General features: G+C 39.3%; 2 protein-coding genes across 19 annotated transcripts in view; one reads left to right on the top strand and one right to left on the bottom strand.

Moving 5' to 3' along the window:
* Positions 1-13,116, bottom strand: part of tty (tweety) — a 44,617-nt gene extending 31,501 nt beyond the window's left edge. For 6 of the 9 annotated variants that reach the window (XM_076529667.1, XM_076529669.1, XM_076529670.1 and 3 more), the window contains exon 1: positions 12,960-13,116. The gene's annotated coding sequence lies outside the window, so the exon portion shown is untranslated. Of the gene's footprint in view, positions 1-9,024; positions 9,391-10,743; positions 11,082-12,532; positions 12,657-12,959 lie in introns of those variants that run through there. The other 3 variants (XM_076529668.1, XM_012284863.2, XM_012284862.2) reach the window with 3 other exon arrangements.
* A 997-nt stretch (positions 13,117-14,113) lies between these two features.
* Positions 14,114-18,489, top strand: part of trio (trio Rho guanine nucleotide exchange factor) — a 27,196-nt gene continuing 22,820 nt past the window's right edge. For 3 of the 10 annotated variants that reach the window (XR_013037604.1, XR_013037603.1, XM_076529664.1), the window contains exons 1-9: positions 14,115-14,268; positions 15,048-15,338; positions 15,470-15,583; positions 15,666-15,990; positions 16,095-16,753; positions 17,095-17,208; positions 17,503-17,598; positions 18,055-18,233; positions 18,324-18,471. Coding sequence is in view for 8 of the 10 variants with exons in the window: in XM_076529664.1 (XP_076385779.1) it covers positions 14,248-14,268; positions 15,048-15,338; positions 15,470-15,583; positions 15,666-15,990; positions 16,095-16,753; positions 17,095-17,208; positions 17,503-17,598; positions 18,055-18,233; positions 18,324-18,471 (1,947 nt within the window). In the remaining 2 variants the exon portion in view is untranslated. Of the gene's footprint in view, positions 14,431-15,047; positions 15,339-15,469; positions 15,584-15,665; positions 15,991-16,094; positions 16,754-17,094; positions 17,209-17,502; positions 17,599-18,054; positions 18,234-18,323; positions 18,472-18,489 lie in introns of all 10 variants that reach the window. The other 7 variants (XM_076529663.1, XM_076529658.1, XM_076529665.1 and 4 more) reach the window with 6 other exon arrangements.

The raw sequence follows: 18,489 nt of genomic DNA, 5'->3' as shown, positions 1-18,489 counted from the left end.
ATACTAGATCTTCCGTGTACTACCTGGAGATATATCGCTACGTGTAATACGCATGATACTGTTACCAGATGTACTACCATGCGTTACCGTGCATTATTACGTGTTACTTCCTTACGCGCTGAGAATACAGCGAGGTTTATTATTGGGAGTTGTATTATCGCGTACTGTAAATAGCAGTGTTGTAGAATTTTGAATTTTAGAATCATGTGATGTACTTCTTACGTGTTGTAAATGTTGTGTGTTGTAATTACTACGCGTTGTGATATTACTCGCTATAACAACTTTACGTTATATCGTTAAGCGCTGAGAATATGCGGTGTATCGTAGCGCTGCGGATCTTGCGCGCTTTATCGTAGCGGTGAGAATATTGTGCGTTGTGCTGTAGCGCTGTGGATATTGTGCGCTGTGGCTATTACGCGCTGAGAGTATTATGCGCTGTGACTAATATGCGCTGTGACTAATATGCGCTGTGACTACAATTATGCGATGTGAGTATTGTGCGCTGTGCCTATTGTGCGCTGTGCCTATTGTGCGCTGTGGCTATTTGCGTTGTGACTAATATGCGCTGTGACTGTTGTGCGTTGTAACTATTGTGCGCTGTGAATATTATGCGCTGTGACTAATATGCGCTGTGGCTATTGTGCGTTGTAACTCATATGCGCTGTGACTATTGTGCGCTGTGAGTATTATGCGCTGTGCCTATTGTGCGCTATGGATATTACGCGTTGTAAATATTGTACGCTGTGGATATTACGCGTTGTGAATATTATGTGTTATGTCGTAACTCTGTAGATATTGCGCGCTGTATCATAGAGTTGTAGAAACTAGTACGCGTTGTATTATTACACGCTGTGAACACTACGAGTTACATCCTCAAGCGCTGTAAATGATAGTCATTGAATTACTACGCCCCATAAGTACTTCTTAAATTGTCACTCTCTAAGAACGCTACGAGTTGTCTTCTGCGCTGTAGATACGCATCACGCGTTGTAATACGTGTTGTATCATCAATCGCTATAAATACATTGAACCACGCGCTATAAACGCATACTGGAACGCACCGTGATTTCCACGCCTAACAAAAGCCCCGAGTTCTATCACCTCGCCTTATATCCCCATATCACATCGAATTGTATTGTGACATACTACGCTATATTACCACGCATTATATCGCCAACCCCAGTATTATCACGAGTCACATTACGTTGTAATACGATTCTCGAATTATATTACCACGCTGCTGCGACGCAACGGTCACATCGCCATTTGCGAAAAATTCTCCCATCCAGAGATTTCGCTATTCGTATTGTCTCTAACATCTGTCACGTTAACAGGGAATAAATACCTTTCTTCCTGATAAACAACGCGTTCATTCATATCTGGATCAACTATTTCGTGTACAAGCGGATATTTTTCGTTTACCGTTAGCTGGCTGGTGATTTTGAATGAATCGCTGCGAGTAATTCCTGTCGGTATACGTCATCCGATACAATGTCAGCAATACGTCGAAGAGGAAACGAGCGAACGATATAGAGAGCGAGAGAGAGAGAGAGACAGGGATAGGAAGCAACGACTTCCGCCGATCGATTTCTGCGCTCGCAGTTAACTCCCTCGTGTTCCTTTATGCCACGCCTTGCCATACGTTCGATATTTTCTCCGTTATCGATTTCTGCGATCCGATCGATCGAGATACCGCCATCATTCATCGATTCGAGATCGCGTATGTGATCGATGAGAGACAGATATCCGAGACGAACACCGATGACTCCGCAGGTATCTAATCTTATCGCTCGTTATCTGTCGTACATTAAATCTCGATCATTCATTAGACTTGTTCAGCCACTTTAGATATTCGTAATTGAACGCGAATTATTGCTACCGAAATATCTTTTTTTTTGTCATAACTTATCGAAGCACACCGATCCAGCTACCGTTACGTAAAATCTACCGAGATAAGAATAATCGTTGACCCGCGAAAATTTCTGTTCCGAGCCGCGCGAGAGGAGTGTATTTGATGGAATGATAAAAAGCGTGACACGCGTTTCTAAATGAAGGAATCGCGGTATTCAGCGATGAAATTTTTCTTCGCGAGAATGGCGGTGGCGAGCGCGCGAAATAAAAAGGAAAACATCAAAGGGATCCTTTGCCGGCTGTTCCAACGGTTTGAATCTTTGCAATGGACGCGGTTTAACTTTGTAACGGGGATAATAGCGTCGCGGCAACTTTTCTTTCTACCGGCATAATTTCGTTTTCATACGCGCGTTGGGTTTCTCCTTCGATTCTGCGCACGTTCCGCGCCGCGCTAATAATTGTCTACGTTAAATAATTACTCAACAACCGAGAGCTATCTCGACCTATTTTCTCGACAAAGATGCGCCGGTGGCAAACACCGCTCAAAGACGTTTCCTCGTCTGAAAAGAAATAAGTCGAATCTCTTTCAGTTCGTCATATTAGAAAGGTCTAGGAAGAGCCACCCTCGTCGGGCTACGAGGAACCAATAATGTCGTTCAAGGAATGGTTACGGAATGCAAATACCGGATCGACGAGAACGCGGGACGTTCTCGGTCATCGATGAAAATTGCCAAGCCTTGAAACAATGGATCCATCCGTTCGGTCGTCGCAAAATTTTACCTCCTATGTAAATCCGACTAGCGAATATCGTCGATTCGACGGGTTATCGACAGCACCCGAGATCTTTAACCTCTCGACACAATTCAATTTACGACTGATGTATTTAATTCTCTTCGAATTTGCAAGCTCGAGATTCGTAAACTTATCGCGAATTTTGAGGTTATCGAATGGGGGCACTTTTCTTGTGTGCAGTTTTGATTTGAGTGGAATGGGAGGGGTGTTGGGATTTAGGGTGGTAGGAGGTTCGGAAATTCTGGGTTTTAAGAATGTAGGCATATTTGGGGATATACAGATTTAGGGGGAGATGGACATAGAGATAAATAGGGGTGGAGGGATTTGGGGATATTAAAGAATACAGGAATTCTTGTAAAGAAATTTGCGGACATAGATATCCACAGATATAGGGATGTAGGAATCCATAGATGCAGGCATATGGAAGTCCAGAAATAGAGATCTGCAGTATAGAGATTCGGGACAGTGAAATTCAGAACTGTAATGAACCCTGAAATCTAGAGATGCAATAGGAAACTTAGTAATAAGGAAATAGTAATATATGTAGGACCACTAACTTTCAGGGACCTACACTAGTTATACACCCTGTATAAATCCATTAATTTATGACTTTGAAAGTGCAGCAGACAGACCAACTTACTGTGAACACGTTAACTACCACGTCACCCACATATGGGTGACACTTAAGTATCTATACTGATTTAACATGTACAGTCAGTGTAAAAAGTATTCGTATAGTAATTAATTTCAACAAAAATGTTGTAAAACGTCATTTATTAAGAAAATTTGAACAAATAAAAAATACATACACATTCTTACATAGAATACATAGACATCTAAGAATATGTATGTATTTTTTATTTGTTCAAATTTTGTTGAAATTAATTACTGTACGAATACTTTTTACACTGACTGTATATTGTTAAAAATTTATTCACTTTCCTAATTTTAATTTTTTCTTTCTTAATTTTAATTGCATGGATCTACGGAAAACAAATGTAACAAGATATTGTGAAAATAATTGAAAAATTGATTAAAAATTAAAACACTACTAGATGCAATTGTAAATTGCTTTAGTGTGATAGTCAACGTGTTAAGACAAAATGTACAAATTCAATCGTATTAAAAATATGAGTTTCACTTACGTGCGTCACATGAGATAACACAAATCTTTAAAAATAAACAAAGATCTAAAACCCACGAACCGCAAAATTGACCAAACTAAAAGAAATACTCGAACGAAACGCGAACGAAGGTTAGAAATAAAATGGCGAACAAGTAGAGAAGCGATTTTCCAGGTCAAAAGAAGCATGTTAGAGATTGGGCCGTGGAAGGCAAGTTTAGGTCCAGATGTTGGAGTGGTTGTTATAAACGCGACGATTTACAGCGTTCCCAGAGGCAAATGCCCCATGTGACTGTAACAGGAGCGTGTTTTCGCGTAAACAAACGTGATGGCCAGATGCGAAGTGAATTTCTATGGTCAGCTTTCTTTCCGCGCGGTTTCCGATGCTTCTCGTTTTCTTCCGACTTCATCGCCAGACGCGCCGTCTCGCGACACAAGAAATATGGATTACTTCGGCCGATGCCAATTCCGAATCTCGCGTAATATTTGTGATTTTAATAACATGCGTTATTCATTCGCTACACCGTGCGCGTGCATATTTGAATATTTCATTTAACTTGTGGCGAAATTCGAGATTTCGTTATCCGTTTAAAATTTCCCCCGGTGACGAAGTTTTTATCGGAACGACAGTCACGCGGAAAAATACGATAAAATATGACTGGGCAAACTATGGTTATTAGATTAGATTAAGTAGATCTGTAAATAAAGACAGGGCGAAATGACCGTCACATGTGGAAATTCCGGATAAAATGATTCGATGACGTCGTACTTTCAAATTAAAATCGCCATTTTTTTTACTGTGCCTCTCGCAGAAGTTCGTCGGCGGAAGTCTTCGATAATTGGATATTGATTGGTTCGCGTCGGAAGAATCGTGCAAGAGCGAGTGACGATTCTTGTCCCCTCTCGATATTTTTTGAAAAGACGACATAGTTGCCGCTTATTCGCCAGAAAGATATTCACCGCTTTAAACTTGAATATTACCCGCGTTTTATGGTAATTACTTTCCCTCCCAACGTCTATTACGCTTCTGGACGTTCGTAGCTAGCCTAGATGCACGCGAGCGAGCGCGAACTGTTTGCACCACTTTCTGGCTCGTTTTTAATTATAAAAGTTTCCATTTAGCGAACCACTACCCTTTTCACGTTACCCAGTTCGCCGATCTCGTGGCTCGTCGACCGTTTAAAAAACTGTACACGTTACTTTGACCGCCTCATTTCGCCTCTTACACTTTCAAAATAATCATTTGGATACAATTTAACACCTTCTAAACCCGTCGCGTACGTATATTCGATTCGATAGCGGCAGGCACATATACACGCTTATACTTTTTATAATGTAGGCTCAATTCATAACACACCTGTTTTATGCTGTTCATAAAGTATCGTATGTTCATCCACAGTATGCGTTTTGTACTGTTCATCGTTGATGACGCACAAGGTGTGTCATAACCTCCATGATATTTCATATAGGACACACCATGTGCGTCATGATATTTATGCTACATCATAGAGGACGCACTATATGCGTCACAACTGGAATGATATTTCATATAGGATGCACCATGTGCGTCATGATATTTATGCTACATCATAGAGGACGCACTATATGCGTCACGACTGCAATGATATTTCATATAGGACGCACCATGTACGTCATGATATTTATGCTACATCATAGAGGACGCACTATATGCGTCACGACTGCAATGATATTTCATATAGGACGCACCATGTACGTCATGATATTTATGCTACATCATAGAGGACGCACTATATACGTCACAACTGGAATGATATTTCATATAGGACGCACCATGTACGTCATGATATTTATGCTACATCATAGAGGACGCACCATATGCGTCACGACTGCAATGATATTTCATAGAAGACGCACTGTGTGCGTCATGATATCTATGCTATATCATAGAAGACGCACCATGTTCGTCATGACCTCAATATTTTATAAAAGACGCAACATGTGCGTCATGAAATACATATATGCTACATCATAGGAGACGCACCACATGCGTCATGACCTCAATATTTCATAAAAGACGCAACATGTGCGTCATGACATATATGCTACATCATAGAAGACGCACCACGTGCGTCATGACTTCAATATTTCATAAAAGACGCAACATGTGCGTCATGAAATATATGCTACATCATAGAAGACGCACCATGTGCGTCACGACTTCAATGATATTTCATAGAAGACGCACTATGTGCGTCATGATGTATATGCTACATTATAGAAGACGCACTATGTGCGTCATGATGTATATGCTACATTATAGAAGACGCACCATATGCGTCATGACCTCAAGGATACATCATAGAAGACGCACCATATGTGTCATAATATGTATGTTACATTATAGATGACGCACCATGTGTGTCACATTTATACTATATCATAGATGCAACCATGTATGTCTTACAGTTTCCTGCCTCATAGGTAACGCATCATGTATGTCATGCATCGATGCAACTTCATAGACAGCGAACCATATGTGTCTTACAATGTACCTGTAATATAGACGCACCTGGTGCGTCTTATAAATTTTTTGATATGCAATTTGCAACATAGTATGTGCATATCCATAAATCAATTTGTACAATAGAAAACGTATCGACCAGTGAAAAATAAAAAAAGAGTTTAATTTTTGCAACAGCAAAAGCATTCTTGTATGGAGAACTTAAAATAGAATTGGTTGGAAATTCCATCGAGTCGAATTTACGATGTTCGATTAATTTAAGCAACAGGAAGGATGAGTCGAACAATTGCCGGTTCGAGAGATAATTTATTTGCGCTCCTCTTTTCACCGGGCAATTTTTCTTTCCGCATAGACGAAGTCGAGCCGCTACACCCGAGGCGTTTCTGCATAGTTTGCTTTGCAATTCTACCGCTAAAAAGTCCAACTTCCTCGTCTCCTCCCCGTTCCCGTCTGCTCGTCGCGTGTTCGCGAGGCCCGAAGCGTTTGCTCGGAAAATTCAAGCCGGTGAAAAGGAACGACCACGCGACAAGAAGGGAAGCCTCGACGCGATGGCACGAGATGTTAATTCAAAGATAATTTGTGGCGGAAAACGGGCTTGAAAGAAGCTCCTTAGCGGTTCTTTATATCGCTAAAATGATCACGAGTCGCTTTCAACGCTGGTCGATGCTGGTTTGCGCGTTTCTTCGTCGCGACCAAAAGACCAGAAGAAGAAACGCCACGTTTTTGCGGACTTCCACTTTGTGCCGTCTCACGGAGCTTCGAGATGAAAAGGAAACACTGCTTCGACCGTTATGGATTACTTCCACCGTCGCTTTAATTAAGATTTCGTCCATTCTTTTCTTGCACCGTGCTTATACATTTTTTCCCAACCGTGATTCTTCGATAACAATTATTCGCAGTCTGACATGATTTCATAACATAAAAGCACCACCGTTTACTGCATGTCAATTTAAACCTTAAGATTCAAGAAAATCGTACAAATATTTTATTGACATTGTCTGACACTAAACTGGCCCAAACAAATTTTGAAACACGTCTGACACGATTTCATAAAAATATAACAACACGGTACATCAATTTAAATAAACATTTGACATATAAAATGTAAAATGTTTCGTCGGAATAAACAGTGCATCGATCAATTTGTATTTCGGTATTGTCCATTAACGGGTATCCAATTTTCAATCAACCGCAACATATAATGGATATTGTAGCTTTTTATGGAAAGAAAACTCTTTTTGATTTTATTTTTGGAACACACAGGAAAATGTGGTTGGTTGATTCATACTGACTCATTGCTTATTTCAACGAAGAACCAGTTTATGTCAAGAATATCGATAAAATGCTTATACAGTCATTAAACCTCAAGCTTTAAACTGATGTGTTATTTCACAATAATCGTGGCATCAAATTGCATCAGACTCCATAGATGTAAAAATTAGTCACTGTATCTGATAGGCGGCCATTTTGTTATGGATAGTAACAAAGCATGCAATAGTTTTCCCTGAATCTTAAGCTATAAAATGAGATAAATAGTATTTCACAATAATCTTGTGTCAACAAATTATATCAGACTTCATAAATATAAAAATTCATTGTTCGCTGTAACTGATAAGCATTTTGTTTTAAAAATAGTAACACAACAGACGTATTACTTTTCCTAGAATTACGCTCTAAAATGATATATCATAGGCACTATTTTGCAGTAAAAATTAATCACTGTTCTTTGTAACTGATAAGCGGCCATTTTGTTTTAAGAATAGTAACAAAACAAACGTACTAGTTTTCCTAGAATCTTATCTTATTAATTGACATATCACAAATTCTATTTCACAGTAAAAATCAGTTATTGTTCGCTATAACTGATAAGCAGCCATTTTGTTTAAAAAATAGTAACAAAACAAACGTACTAATTTTCCTAGCATCTTACGTTATTAATTGACATATCATAAATGCTATTTCGCAATAAAAATCAACCGTTGCTCACAGTACCCGATAAGCCGCCATTTTGTTTTAAAAATAGTAACAAAACAGACGTACTAGTTTTTCTATTATCTTCTGCCATAAAATCATATTATATATCATAAATGCTATTTCGCAGTACTACGTGTCATCAAATTGCATCAGACTTCATAGACATAAAAATTAGTCATTGTTCGTCGTAACTGATAAGCCGCCATTTTGTTTTAGGAACAGCAACAGACGCGCTAATTTTCCACGAGTCTTAACGCTTGTCGATTTAAAGCTTATTTCGCGGTACGTCTACGTTTCAAAATTGACCATTTGATATGCAACAAGCTAATACAATAAAGAACAGTCTCGATTCAAGAGCAACGAACCATAAAATAGTTCCACGCGAACGAAGCGTACGAGGAAACATCGAACGCTGTGGAAAAAAAACAGAACGAAAATTGCATCGGCGAACGAAGTAAATCCATGGAAAACAGATTTTCACAGGATACTCTCTCGCGATGTGACACGCGTTCGTGGTCATTCGAATACGCGTGTTTCGCGGTTCGCGATCGAACGGAAGCGTTATTGAATTTGCAATACGACCAAGAGTGGCTCATCGGAATGCAGTGATGCATCGCTATATATATATGGCGATTGAGCACCGATTGTCGTTCCATACCGCGTCTTTCTCGCCGCTTAAACAAACGATCAGTATGCAAGGTGAGAGGCCGATCCATTCAGCTATCGAACGGAATGCAAAAAAAGCCGACGTTTCGAACAAAAGATTATCGGCAGGTTTTACCTCTGACGAAGTGGAAGTCTTCCTCCGGTGCCCCGTTATTCGCGTGACGACCCGTTTCTTCACCCCTTCCGAATGTTCACGGAAATCTCAGATCACTCAAGTGTCTTACCCAAACTCCAAACCCGTTCGCATTGTTCGCTTCATTTATTCAATAACAGATATTCCATCATTTGACAACACCGCTCAGACAGTATCAATATTTACACAGAAAACACTTCATCACTTTCAGTAATCTTGTTACGTGTTGTTAAGAGCAATATTTTGAGTCGTTTTCCTTATACGCATAATCACTGTTTGGGCATAGTTTCAGAGATATTCAAATTGTAGTAGTGACGTCACGATGTATCATGGTATGACAACAATGTCACAGCCATTGCTATTACTAGTAGCAATACAGTAATAAGATATGCTAGGTTATGTACGCTACCGTACATTGTAAACTTAACTGAAGCTGTGTATATCGTAGAAAGGTCGAGACGTATTTCAAAGTCATTGAAATCAACCATTTTGTAAATAATTATCGTTGAAAGTAAAGAAAATATTGTTGCGATTACCTCTAAAATTAAAGCTGAACGGTGATTATACAGGGAAAAGTTCGAAACACATCGATGACGTATTTCAAGGTCACTGACAACGATGTATTTCAACATTAAAACCGATGTTCATTTTCATCGCAATCGTCAACGCGTCAATTTTGCATACACGGATATTTCTTCCTCGATAATCGATCTTGAAATAATTTTTTCACGCTCACTGCTCGTCCAATTATACACGTGTATCATTTGTCGACGGTGAAGAAATTTAATACGCTTCGAGAGTAATGTAAGCACACTTTACACGCGACTAATTCGCGCGATGGTCAATCAGGAGTATATATCCTAGCTCTTAACCGTCGAGTCGAGAACATAATTCGAGTGCTTGGTTATTAGAATCGAGCAGAGCTCTCGAACTGTTCGAGAACACCTCTGATAATCACTCGAGAATTTAGACTCGAATTTATTCGAGCTACTAATTAATCGATCGCTCGTCATGAATTGAAACCAATATCGAATGCGAAATAGTAGCTAACCCGTTAAATTGACGTAAATTAAATTTCTTCTTTACTCGTTTGTTGCATTTTTGTCAAGACCGTACGATTCGATTAAAATTAAAAATATCGATCTTTTTCCATGATGCAAATATTAAATGTCACGAGTTCAAAACGTTATAAATCGAAGAAAACTAGTTACGGGTTTATTTAACGATGTATTTAGAACATGAACTGAATTAATCATAACTTCGTTATTTGACCGATCAATTTGCTCTGTCCACGATTCGAGTGGACCGAACGTATCCAGACGTAACTAACCTAATTCGTGAAAATACAGATTTTTCCGTGAAATGTAGTCGATAATTTCAAATTCACGCGCATACTCTTGCTCGAACAAGCCTCTCATGCGTTTAACGAAATAATACAATCGCGTTCTAGTTCCATTCAAACTGACACTTTCAATCGTCCGCATTATCGATTCGAAACATTTCGATAGCTTCTGCTTGAAATAAATCGAAGAGTTCTGTTGTTACGTCCGAACGAACAATTCGTATTGACAGTTATTAATATTCGATTTGTTTCATCGCGTAACGGTGTGCACGAATATATATTTGATTTGGAACATAAAAATCCACGAAAATTCGTGGTACGCGAAGCTTGACTTGTTTCTTTCCCTCGTGTTTACTAACCTGCCTCGTCAAGTGTATCCAAGGGGACAAAAGTAATCTCCCGCGACCGTTGTAACAATTCCTCTCCCGTTTCTCCTTCCGATGTGTATAATAAGCGTTTCACACGAACGTTCAGCGGTTTCAAACGCGTAATTTTTATTGTAAATCGATTCGTACTCGCGTTACCACGATTCACCGTGTTCGTACAATAAGAAGTATGTTACGGTTGGTAACATCGTGTGATCTCGGTTGCCATGGCAACGGGAAAAAACGCGCGAGTAGTACTTGTACGGATCTCGTGATTTGAGATGGGGCCGGGTGTACATTCGTTTCAATTGCTTACGAGACAATAGTTTTGCTTAGCATCTCACGAACGAACGATTTTTTTTCTAATGAATCCATGTACATACACGAGCACACACGAGATGAATATAGTGTTTGTGTATTGTGGTATCGCATAGTGTAGGTCATAAGGTGAGTCACAGGACGAAATACAAATGGCTTGCTCGACTAGAAACGATAGTATGCTGACGAAAATGCTACCGTAAACTAAATCATGTTATCATTTATTATACAGTACGAAACAGTGTAAATATTTTCACGGACAAACACGACTGCTCGTTGAACCTATAAATAAAATACTTCAAGTTCTCATTACTTTAAGCCATAAACTTCAGGGCCGAATTAACACGCAGGGTTTGATGAACGTCAGGGGATTTCTAAATTTCTATATTTGAAATTACGTAAATGGGTCTGAGTCACAAATGACCCGTAGGTACTTGAAGATTAATATCATATCTTATTCCGGGCCCTATAAATTCTAAAGACAGCCCTGATTTTGATCCTACACTCTGTCGACCGTATTTTGTAGTCGATCGTCGTGCCGGTTATCAAATTACACTGGAGAAACTATCGAATTCGTTCGATACAAGATAAGCTAAATAATCACGGTCTAATTTTTCATCCAATTTTTGTCGAACAACTAAGGGTAAATTTAGCCAAGAATATTGGAAACAAAGGGTGGGGGATATCGCTAAGAAAAAGAGTACGTTTACATTATTGCAAGGTATCACGCTATGCTGAACGTCGCCGAATACGAATTTTTTATTCAGATTAACAGATCATATAGCGATTAGAATTGTTTTTATGCGAGTCGTACGACGTCAGAAATAACTTAACGTTTTATCGTTAGATCTAAATGGGTTTCGCCTGTTACGGTGGCTTTTGAAACAGAAAAACGTACCTATGATTTATCACTGCTCCTAGACAGCATAATAACGAGAATCACTAGTAACTGTAAAAGCTACGTTAAATCTTAATTATACACTAATATTCATTTAACCTTTCAACGTAATGTTCCCCGTACCCCCTATCTAGTAGTTCCGTTCGAAGAAGTACGCGCAAATCTGATCGTGCTAATCGTAAAACGCAAGGTTTTTCCCTTTCTTTTTTAAACGAATCCACGTGCTGTGAGTTTACCGCATCGGTGTAATCAGATAACGTGTGGTGATCAAAATCAGAAAGTTTAGTTTTCCTAGATAAAAATTTTAGTTACGCCAATGGATCGCTGTCATTCTCACGCGTTTTCCTTTCAGCATCGGTTACCGGCGCGCTCACTTCGAGAAGAGGGTGCATTTTACGACGGCACCCGCATACTGCGCCACGTACTTCTCTCGATTTCTTTGAATTTTTCCGTAGCCACACCGAAAATCCACCCTCGCTGTTAAGGGAGAGTATGCACGCACGCAGACACGTACGAAACAACAGGCAAGCGAGGAGAGGCAAGTGTGGAAAAAAGGGGCATACACACCCGCATGGATCCCGTACAAAACGGTAACCTTACACGAACGTCGCGCCAAGTGTGTACTGTGTATCGATCCCGAGAGTACACGCGAAGACAGCTCTGAGCGCCACCACGTTCTCTCTGTCTCTCTTATCTCGTGGGAGAGGCGCTGTCTCTTGTTGTTGGTCTCGTTAGAACGCCGACAGTTACTCGGTACTGCTGTACGTATTTCGAGCGTGTGCAAAGAAATCACTGAAACTCGATCGCCGGCACGACAGACACTCTCTGTTTCCAACGCGACGTTCAGTTAAAAACGAGAACAAGGACGGTTCACGTTCGATGCATTTGCCGGCTTTATACGTCAGTTACGATCAACGAACGATCAAAGAGATATGTCTTGTGGTTACGTTCTTTGTATACGAAAGCGTTTCATAAAGTTGAATGGTGCTCTTACCTTGATTTTCTGTGAATAATTCGAACACTGACACACGACGATACAACGCGCACTCCACACCCGACGAAGGTCCGAGCTCGACTGAGAGCGTTCGCCGGAGTGCGGTGGCGCCACAGCCAATCCCAACGTACTAGCACGCAATTCCATCCTTCTTCTGAAGGTGCAATTCCACTGAGGGGTGGGGGAAGGGTACACTTTCTTCAAACACCGACTTCGCTTGAATTTTGCATAATTGTAGGGGCTCACCATAAACAATAATTTTGCGAAACTGTAGCGCGCACTTCTCTATAACAAGAATTTATATTCAAAGTTTCTTTAACGTGTATGATCTGTTTGGAAATAATACATAATCATGAAGTGTACTTTTACGCTGGTAAATTAAGTTTACAAAACTGAAGATTACGAGTTCAAGTTTTAAAATTATTCCTCTAACTCTGTTTTATTTTTAGACACTTTAAACCTATAACAAAAAATTAAATGAAAAAATTGATTATCTAATTAAACTGAAGTCGTTGTTTAATCTCATTATTTTTAAAGATATTACGGATAAATCTTCCATTTTTTTACAGAAGCCTTTGAAACATGAGACATCGTAACACTGTGTAAGCTTTAATTCAATTTTTTTGTTACTATTTCAAGATATCCATTTCTTTAATCAGTTTTAATTAAAAATAAACAAAAGGGTAGACAAAAACTACCCGGGTATCTGTGAGATACTCATGCGTACTATTTCTTCAGGTAAATTTACAATGGAGTGAAAAGCATAGTGACAAGTTATATGCCCCCGCAACGCCTTAGGACGGTCTCGTTCTTTCTGCGCATTTTAACTATGTACGGTTCTAGGTATTTTATAGTCTATGACAGTGCACATGCGCTCTTATAACGATCGTAACACCGAAACTATATACCTAGCGGATAGAAAGTTTTATGACTTCTGATTAGTATTGATTGCAATATGTTTCCTCTTTTAGATTAAACTCTTTTCCTATATTTATACATATTATAAAAATATTTAAAAATGGTTACAGTAAACTTTATATAAAGTATCTGCTTTCAACATCATCATCGGTTACCACTGTTCATTTATTTTGTCCCACTATGTATATGACCATGAAAGTAGAGGTAGGTTGTAGAGGAGTTTCATAGCTGTGGTCAAAAATCTTCCTAGGTTGTCCAGTTGCGCGGATTTTGATATTCTCTCGTGGAATGAAGGGTAACAATGGGTTCCGTATTGTCGGCGTTCGAACGAGGAAGGCATTGAGAATCTCTTGTTCAAATAGGCTCAAATATGGCGGACTGCCATCGGCAGGTAGTAGTTTCACAGTTTCGTATTAATTACAGGTGTACAATTTTTAGAAAACCGACGAACGAACAATATGAATCGTAACACATCTTTTCAACGAAATGTATGTACGGTACAAATAAGAGAGTCGAGACGATCTAAGTTTCGTCGGATTGATTCGTTCAACGGGTAAGCGAAACAATTTTCATTTTGACTCGACGTTGCTTTCGCATTCGTGATTCGTGACTCGTCTGTACGCGAAGGTACGAGCTAAGTAAACGGACAAGCCGAAAGGGAAGCTTCAGCTTCAATGCGAATGCAATGATCAGATTTTTACTTGCTTTTGTTGTTATTTATAAATTGTTTGACAAGTATATCGATAGTTAAACGTAATTTTTTCATATCAATGACGCGACTGTAACGGTGGTAACCGTTATGATTTTACCGATGACGATTTTGACAGTGGCAATAATTAAAATGACGTTGAGCGTACCCGTGTCGTTCTTGTGTTATTTTTTCTTCTTCTTTCATTTTCGTCAATTTTCTTTTTCTACTTTAGATATTAATTATAATGTTCAATAAATGATTTTTTGTTTTGCTGTATCACAGATGAATGATTTGTATAGGTAATATAAATGTGTATTAACCATATGTATATCTTCTGTTTAGTTAATTTAATTGTATTTAATCCTTAAAAATGTTTGACCATTTACTTTGCTATTACCTGATACTCAGTTTCTTTTGTGTTACATGTTTATTAAAAATCTTCAATGTTGAGTGATCATAATTTTGCAAATGTTGTATAGATTGAGCTTGATCTAATAAAAGTAGCAGAAATGGATGGAACAAGAGCAGCGGAGGTTCTACCTTTGCTTCAAGAACGTTTGGCCATACTTCCTGGTGGCCGAGATCGCAGGGGTGGACCTGTATTGGTCTTTCCAACCACCCCAAGACGCGAACGTGCAAAACCTGAGGATTATCGTCGTCTTCTGCAGTATCTGTTGACTGTACCTGGCGACGAAGTCAGGGGATTGCGTTTCACTGTGATAGTGGATATGCGGGGTGCTACCTGGGATTCTGTTAAACCTATTTTAAAGGTTGTATTTTCTTAGCAATCATCAAAAATAAAATGAAAACGTCAATCATACATGTGCCATATATTTTAGAATAGGATAATTTAAAATCACTTGCTCTTAATTACCATTGAGTTAATATTTCTTTGTTAAAGGTATTGCATGAACATTTTCATCGGTCTGTTCACGTGGCTTTCATCATAAAACCTGAAAATTTCTGGCAAAAACAACGAACTTCGTTAGCCAAGCAAAAGAAATATAATTTTGAAGTAAGAATCATAGTAGATCAGAGATGATTTTAATCCTCAAAGTACAAACTTAATCTTTAAAGTAAAATTTCATTTATTTTAGATAAACACCATCAGTTTGGAGGCATTGTCGAAAGTGATCGATCCGTCGCAGCTAACCGCGGACTTAGATGGATCTCTGAAATACGATCATGCTCAGTGGATCGATACGAGACTCGCCGTAGAAGACTTTACGTGGCAAGCTGCCGATCTCCTCGATAGGTTGGACGACTTGCAAGAAGATCTGAGTCGAAATGATTTCGCGGACGACGTGTCCGGCGCGAAGCACGGTCTCGATTTACATAATGAAATGAAGAAAAAAATTCTAAAAGTTCCAGTCGAGGAGATCGAAGTGGTCGGTCAACGGTTGCTTCAACGTTTCGATAATGGTAAAACAATTTGATGAGTTTAATATTTCTAGAACTAGCATCGATAGTTCTGATCATTTTTGTTCGATGCATTCTATGATAAAAGACGGAACGTTTATTGTTAGGTATGGCTGGTGCTGGCAGCGAAGGAGGCAGTATCGAAAGTGGCGCGACAGGCGGTACTGACCCTGATGGACGTGCGTTAGCAGCCTTAGTAATTCAACACTTGGATTCCGTTCACGCCGCGCAGCAACACCTTTTACAATTGTGGCATATCAAAAAGATGAAATTGGATCAGTGTTTTCAACTAAGGCTCTTCGAACAAGATTGCGAAAAGATGTTTGATTGGATCTGCCACAACAGAGAAGGATTTTTGGCGAATTACGTCGAGATCGGTCGATCGTATCAGTTAGCAAAAAATCTTCAAGAAGAGCATAAGCATTTCACCATAAGTTCGATGAACGTTTACGTGAATATAAATAAAATTCTAACGATGGCGAGTCGTTTGCTCGAAACTCAACATTACGCAGCTGGACACGTGAGGGCTGTAGCTGGTCGATTGGATCGAGCTTGGAAAGAATTTGCCGCGGGACTCGACGAGCGTACAGCGGTCCTCGGTTTGAGCGTCGTTTTTCATCATAAGGCGGAACAATACGTCGATAGCGTTTCAGGATGGAGTCAAGCTTGTGATGTTGGAAATTTGCCCAACGAAATTCCGATCTTAGAATCTCATATACGGCAGCATCAAACTCTTTACGAAGCCATGTGTCAAGCTTATACGGAGGTAATATTCTTTCATTTTGCGATACGTATGGATAGGAAATTTGCCAGATCGTGCAAATTCTTGTTTCTTATTGTTTCTTTTTCTTCCTCTTTTTTTTAATCATTCATCTTGTGTGCGAACCACACGCACCTTTGTTTCGTGACAAAATGTAATTCTGCTTTAAATAGCGAATAGAAAGAGAGAGACAGAGAGAAAGAGAGGGAGAGAAAGAGAGAATGAAAGAAATTGTTTCTTGTAACTCGTGATACTCGTGATTCGTATCGTATATCGATGTCCTATGTCCCATACGAAGACAAATACATGTACATATATTTATAGTGAAATATGACAATATTTAACAGGTTTATGACGCGTATCAAGCACTTTTGAGCGGTCTAGGCTCAATGCTGCAAGTTTGTCACAGCTTCGGATCGGCGCACGGTACAAACTCGGATACGTTTCACATCGATGATTATGTATGAAACGATTAGCAATTGTTCTTTTCGTAGCTTCTAACCGATGAATATGCGCTTGGTATGCGGGGGTCTGATAGAGAATAATGTCCTTGAATAAATAATTGGGGTTAGATGGTAAGGTTGTTAACTTTCCGAGAAAGGGGATGGATGCATTGGGAATAAATTTCAAGTTGGTTCGAGACCCGTTCTATTTTCAACGTGGATTCCGTAAATCGTTGAATTTGACGAGTATCAACGACGAATAATATTCGTGGCAGATGTTAAATATGGTTTTGGGTAATCGTTATTGTTTAGGTGCATAGTACCAGTAAGAAGCTTCTTTATCAACTGGATCATCTGGTGCAAGTCTGTAATCAGCCACAAGGGATAGACCATACAGCCAGAAAACATGTACGTTTGTTAGCGGTGCACGAATATACATGTGCATGTCTGCAATACTAATCTTTATCGTTTGCTTTTCGCATCGTTTTCCTTCACCGTGAAATACGCTTCATTTTAGTACTTCATTTGAAAACGTATAGAAAAGCACGCGTCATGCTTTCATCCAACATTCTGCAGTCTGTAAACGTGTGCTTATATCGTTTCTTTTTTTGTTATTGTACCGTGAACGACTTATACTGTTTCTATTTAATCAAATATTTTTATCTTATTTTATCATGAAGTAAGCACGCGTTACCTGATGACTGCCGTAACATACATAAGTAACAACAGAGCAACAATAATAACAATAACAAAAATAATAATAACAATAATAATGATGCATGCAAACTTGAATAGTCATTTAGGTTGCTTTAAGAAAAGAAGAGAACAAAATGATCAAATGGATATGGTAATTGATTTTCTCAGAGTCAAGATGGTCACGGAATCGATGGACATACTGGCATGAGTGGAAATCCAGCAGCAGATTATAGCGAGGGTGCGTCGCACGTGTTGGCAGTGATCCATCAAATTTTGGGTCATCACCGAGCATTGGAAGCTCGTTGGCATGCTAGGAAAGTGAAATTACATCAACGGCTCGCGTTAAGGTAATATGCTCGGCCGATTTTGTTCGACTGTTTATTTGATCGATTTGCGTATATAAGAGTCTACTATAGTCTTTACGTAATTGTTTACAGATTGTTCCAAGAAGACGTAAAACAGGTCCTAGATTGGCTCACCAACCACGGCGAAGTTTTCATCCGAAAGAATACAGGAGTGGGTCGCAATCTTCAGAAAGCGCGAGTCTATCAGAAAAGTCACGAACATTTTGAAAATGTTGCACAGGTAATTTATGGATATAGA

This window comes from Megachile rotundata, chromosome 3 (genome assembly GCF_050947335.1).
Source record: "Megachile rotundata isolate GNS110a chromosome 3, iyMegRotu1, whole genome shotgun sequence".
Classification (NCBI taxonomy): Eukaryota; Metazoa; Arthropoda; class Insecta; order Hymenoptera; family Megachilidae; genus Megachile; species Megachile rotundata.
Note: the sequence above shows the minus strand (reverse complement) of the source record. Positions and strands in the feature narration are given on the sequence as shown.